The sequence below is a fragment of the Mustela nigripes genome, chromosome 12, assembly GCF_022355385.1.
Source record: "Mustela nigripes isolate SB6536 chromosome 12, MUSNIG.SB6536, whole genome shotgun sequence".
Classification (NCBI taxonomy): domain Eukaryota; kingdom Metazoa; phylum Chordata; class Mammalia; order Carnivora; family Mustelidae; genus Mustela; species Mustela nigripes.
Window position 1 is genome coordinate 154,887,241 of NC_081568.1, and position 5,243 is coordinate 154,892,483.

Sequence of the window (5,243 nt, forward strand, 5' to 3'; positions counted from 1 at the left end):
GAGCCCCAGCATGCTGGAACAATAAAGCCCGTGCTGTTGCAGAAAGAGCTGCCTTGGTGTCGTTCCTCTGCACCTCCCTAGGTTGAGGTCTTCTCAACCCTAACGTTTGGAGGTCCCACCAAGATTTGACCCAGCCAAGAGGATGCCGGACGCGATGGCCCAATTCGCTCTTTGGGTAAGTGTATGGTGCCTATTCCTCTTTTGGTACCGATATTCATGTGCACATGCTAGTCTGATTCTGTTTTCTTGTGATTTCTGGTGATATATGGGCAACCTTCAGTGTCTGACAGACATGTCCGGGAGACACTGGTTGCGACCTTGGGGGACGCCCCAGAGGTGAAGGAGGGCCAGGGATGCCTGGTGGCCTCCTATTGTGTAGATCTGGAGGATCTACATCTGTTACATCCCAGAAAACACTATCATAGGCCACTATTTTATTTTTTTCATCTCTCCTACAGTCCCAGTGGGGACAAGCGCTTGCGTCCTGTTTTTTTCTAGGTTTGATGACTGCAGGAATCTTCCTGTACTTCGAGATGGGCCAGAACACATCAACTCCCCTGTCTCTAACCCTAGCCCATTGGTCAGAGGTTCGGGCTAGAGCTCATAATCTCTCTCTGTAAAGAAAGCTAAATGGCAGACTCTCTGTGCCACTGAATGGCCATCTTTTGAGGTCAACTGGCCCCCCGAGGGGTCTTTCCATCTCTCCCTGATTTTGCAGGTCAAGAACATCATCTACCGGCCCCGACCCGAGGGACACCTGGACCAGGAGCCCTACATCTTGGTGTGGCAGGATCTCTGCGAAAATCCTCCCTCTTGGGTTAAGCCTTTTCTGCCCCCTATACGTCCAGACTCTCGGGACCTTCTCCTCTTTAAAGCTCCCCCTCCTTACCTTCCAGTACCTGGTCCATAGCCCCTACCACCTCAACCGGGACCTCCTAATCCGCCTTCCACCTTCTCTGCACTGGTGCCTGACTCCTCCGTCTCCCCTTCTGGACCAGCCCATTGCACCCGTAGCCGCACGACCTGGACTGATAACAACCAAGGTCCTGAAGCTGAAGCCATTATGCTCCCGCTCAGACCATATGGCCCAGATATTCCAAATGGGAAAGGGGGCCACATGCCAGCCCTCCAGTACTGGCCTTTCTCCTCCTCTGATCTCTATAACGGGAAAAATAATAATCCTCCTTTCTCTGAGGACCCTGCCTGCTTAACTGATGTAATTACCTCTCTAATGAACTCCCATCAGCCCACATGGGAGGACTGCCAGCAGCTGCTCTCAGTCCTCCTCACCTCTGAGGAAAAGGAGAATATCCTCCTGAATGCCCGAAAGAATGTGCCTAGCCCTGGCGGGCAACCTACCCAGCTTCCTAATCTGATTGATGAATATTCACCTCTGACGCACCCTGACTGGGATCCTAATCTGTATGACGGTAGGAGACACCTCGAAATCTATTGCCAGACTCTAGCGGCGGGTCTCAGGGCAACAGGCCAAAAGCCCACTAATTTGGCTAAGGTAAGAGGTGTAATCCAGGGCCCTACTGAAAGCCCCTCTCTATTTCTAGAAAGGCTTCTTGATGCCTACCGGAGGTATACTCCCTTTGACCCTCAGTCGGAGGAACAGCAGGTGTCAATAGCCATGGCTTTCATTGGGCAATCTGCAGTAGACATAAGAAGGAAGCTGCTGAGGCTTGTTGGATTACAAGAATTATCTATTAGAGATTTGGTCAGAGAAGCTAACAAAATTTTTAATAAAAGGAAAGAAAGAGGAAAGGAAGGAAAAAGAGAGGGATAAAAGAAGGAACAAAGAGTTGACTAAGATCCTGGCCTCAATTGTAGAAAATCAGATACTAAGTCTTCAGGAAAGATAGGGAACCTGGGCCACTCTCCTAGGTGACGCCCAAACTTGGCCTCAGACCAGTGTGCCTACTGTAAAGAGCATGGACACTGGGCTAAGGAATGTCCTAGAAAGAAGAACAAGCCACCACCCCACACTACCAACCTCCTGGCTCTTGAAGATGATGATTAGGGTGGACGGGGCTCAGACCTCCTCCCCGAGCTCAGGGTAAAATTTCTGGTGGAGGGGACTCCTATCAATTTTGAGGTCGATACTGGAGCTGTTTATTCAGTCTTGCAGCAGGCCCTAGGACCTCTCTCATCCAAATGGGCCCTAGTCAGGGGGGCAAACGGGAGCTGGTACCACCCCTGGACCACCAAGGGGACGATGGATTTAAGGAATGGAAGGGTGCACGACTCTGTTTTGGTGCTCCCTGACTACCCTGCCCCCCTGTTGGGGAGAGACTTGCTAACCAAATTGCGAGCCAGAATTACCTTCACTGCTTCCGGGCCTTTGATAGATTTTCTTAACCCCATTGTGGGCCTACGCCGTTCGGATAAGGATCTTTCCCCTCCACTAACTCCGCCTGTAACCAATACCCTGACCGTCACCCTAGAAGATGAGTGCAAGTTGTTTGAAGGGCTCAACCTTACCGACCACCTCCCAGATCTAGAAAGATGGCTACAGGACTTCCCTGAGGCTTGGGCTGAAACTGTGGGATTGGGCTTAGCAACTGCCCAACCCCCTGTAGTGGTGGCACTTAAGACTTCTGCCACCCCTACCCAGGTAAAATAATACCCAATGAGTAAGGAAGCTCAAGAGGGCATCCACCCTCACATCACTAAGCTCCTTCAACAAGGAGTCTTAGTGCCCTGCCAGTCAGCCTGGAACACTCCCTTACTCCCTGTAAAGAAACCTGGAACTAATGACTATAGCCCTGTCCAAGACCTAAGGGAAGTGAATGCTCAGGTGGAGATAATACACCCTACAGTGTCAAACCCATATAATCTCTTCAGCATGTTGAGTCCCTCCCGAGTCGGCTACACTGTGCTAGACTTAAAAGATGCTTTCTTCTGTTTGCAGCTGCATTCTGACAGCCAGCACATTTTTGCTTCTGAGTGGACCGATCCTAACGCAGCAATTTTGGGTCAACTCACCTGGACGCGGCTTCCCCAGGGTTTTAGAAATTCTCCCACCCTGTTTGATGAAGCCTTGCATAAGGACTTGAAATCCTTCCAAGTGATATATCCCAGTTTGACTCTTTTGCAGTATGTGGATGACCTTCTACTGCCTGCTGAGACCCAGCAGGAGTGTCTCCATGGGACTAAGGCCCTGTTAAGGGCCTCTGCCAAAAAGGCTCAACTCTGCCAGTTAGAAGTGACGTTTCTAGGCTATAAGATCAAGGAAGGTAAACGGTGGCTCACGGACGCAAGGAAAAAGACTGTTACTCAAATACCTTCTCCTCAGACTAGAAGGCAACTAAGGGAGTTCCTAGGGACGGCAGGCTTCTGTCACTTATGGCTACCTGGCTTCGCTTTCTTAGCTTCCCTGCTATATCCCCTCACCAAAAATGAGGCCCCTTATGAATGGGGGAAGTAACAACAAGAGGCTTTTGATGGGATAAAGCGAGCACTGCTTTCAGCCCCCACCTTGGCCTTACCAGATGTAGAAAAACCCTTCACCCTGTACTTGGAAGAAAGAAACGGGGTGGCAAGAGGAGTACTGACCCAATCCTTGGGCCCCTGGAAGTGCCCCATAGCCTATCTATCCAAAAGATTGGATCCTGTTGCTGGTGGATGGCCGAGGTGCCTGAAAGTCATAGCCGCCGCAGCTTTACTTGTCAGGGATGCTGACAAGTTGACTTTGGGACAGAAAATCACTCTTATTGCCCCTCACACTTTGGAAAGTGTGATCCGGAAACCCCCAGACCGCTGGCTCTCCAATACTCGCATAACCCACTATCAGAGCCTCCTGTTAGACAAAGACCACATCTCTTTTGGCAATCCTGTGCTCCTTAATCCCACCACCCTGCTGCCAGAGGAGACGGATGGCCCAATAATCCATTCCTGCCAGGATATCCTGGCTGAAGAAACAGGTGTAAGGCCGGACCTCAGGGACAGACCCCTGCCCCATGCTGATGTAACTTTATTCACGGACGGGAGAAGCTTCCTACAATAAGGGGAGAAACGGGCAGGGGCGGCAATGGTTGGGCCTCGAACTGTGGTTTGGTCAGCACCCTTAGCTCCTGGAACTTCTGCTCAGAAAGCAGAACTTATTGCTCTAACCCAAGCCTTGCACCTGGCGATGGGCCAGCGGGCTAATATCTACACAGACAGCCACTATGCCTTTGCCACTGTTCATGTACATGGTGCCATCTACCGGCAGTGGGGGCTTCTCACCTCCCCTGGGAAAGAAATCAAGAACAAACAGGAGATTATAAATCTCCTTGAGGCTATACACCTCCCAAAGGAGATAGCCATCATACACTGCCCTGGACATCAAAAAGGTAAAGACCCAGTTGCCCAGGGCGACCGTTGTGCAGAGGAAGAAGCAAGAGCAGCTGCCCTGCGTGACCCCCCGGTAGCAAACATCCTGACTACATTGGAAGAATTCACTGAGCTGGAGACCCCAGAGGAAAAGGTAAATGAATTTTTACTTTTTTACCCACCGCCTCACCCATCTAGGTATGAGAGTGCTGCTGGAATTATTAAAGGACCAAAATCTACCGTCCCTAACTCCGGGTAGGGCAAAGGAACTGGCTCAAGACATTGTTTCCTCCTGCAAAGCCTGCACAGTGACAAACGTGCAACCAGCAGACGGCTGCCCCGGAACCAGGGACCTGGGAAACTGGCCTGGAATCTTCTGGGAAGTAGACTTCACTGAAGTAACACCAGCAACATATGGAAATAAGTATCTGCTAGTCTTTATAGACACTTTTTCAGGATGGGTCGAGGCCTTCCTCACTAAGAAGGAGATGGCCATGGTCGTGGCCAAGAAGATCCTAGAAGAGATCTTTCCCCGATTTGGGCTGCCTAAGGTAATAGGATCTGATAATGGACCTGCATTTGTGGCCCAGGTAAGTCAGGGATTGGCCAGGGTCTTGGGGTTTAATTGTTAACTGCATTGTGCTTATAGACCCCAGAGTTCAGGGCAGGTAGAAAGAATGGATAGAACTATAAAAGCGACCTTAACCAAATTAGCTATAGAGACTGGCTTGAAAGATTGGACGGTGCTCCTTCCTTATGCCCTCTTCTGTGCATGTAATACCCCTTCCCCCTCTAGGAGGAAACTGACCCCATTTGAAATCCTCTATGGGGGACCCTCTCCTTTAAAACACATGACTGAACATAGATATGGGACATCTGTTACTTCCTCTGCCATGCTGATACCCAGACTTAAGGCTCTGGAG

At 50.4% G+C, this 5,243-nt stretch overlaps 1 protein-coding gene across 1 annotated transcript in view; it reads left to right on the forward strand.

Annotated features, from left to right (window-relative positions):
• The first annotated feature begins 154 nt into the window (after positions 1 to 154).
• The window catches only part of LOC132027667 (uncharacterized), a 73,447-nt gene continuing 68,358 nt past the window's right edge, over positions 155 to 5,243 (forward strand). Inside the window, 6 exon segments of the mRNA XM_059416426.1 lie at positions 155 to 175; positions 719 to 781; positions 911 to 1,755; positions 1,757 to 1,863; positions 1,866 to 4,467; positions 4,469 to 5,198. Of these exon segments, the coding sequence (XP_059272409.1) occupies positions 155 to 175; positions 719 to 781; positions 911 to 1,755; positions 1,757 to 1,863; positions 1,866 to 4,467; positions 4,469 to 5,198 (4,368 nt within the window).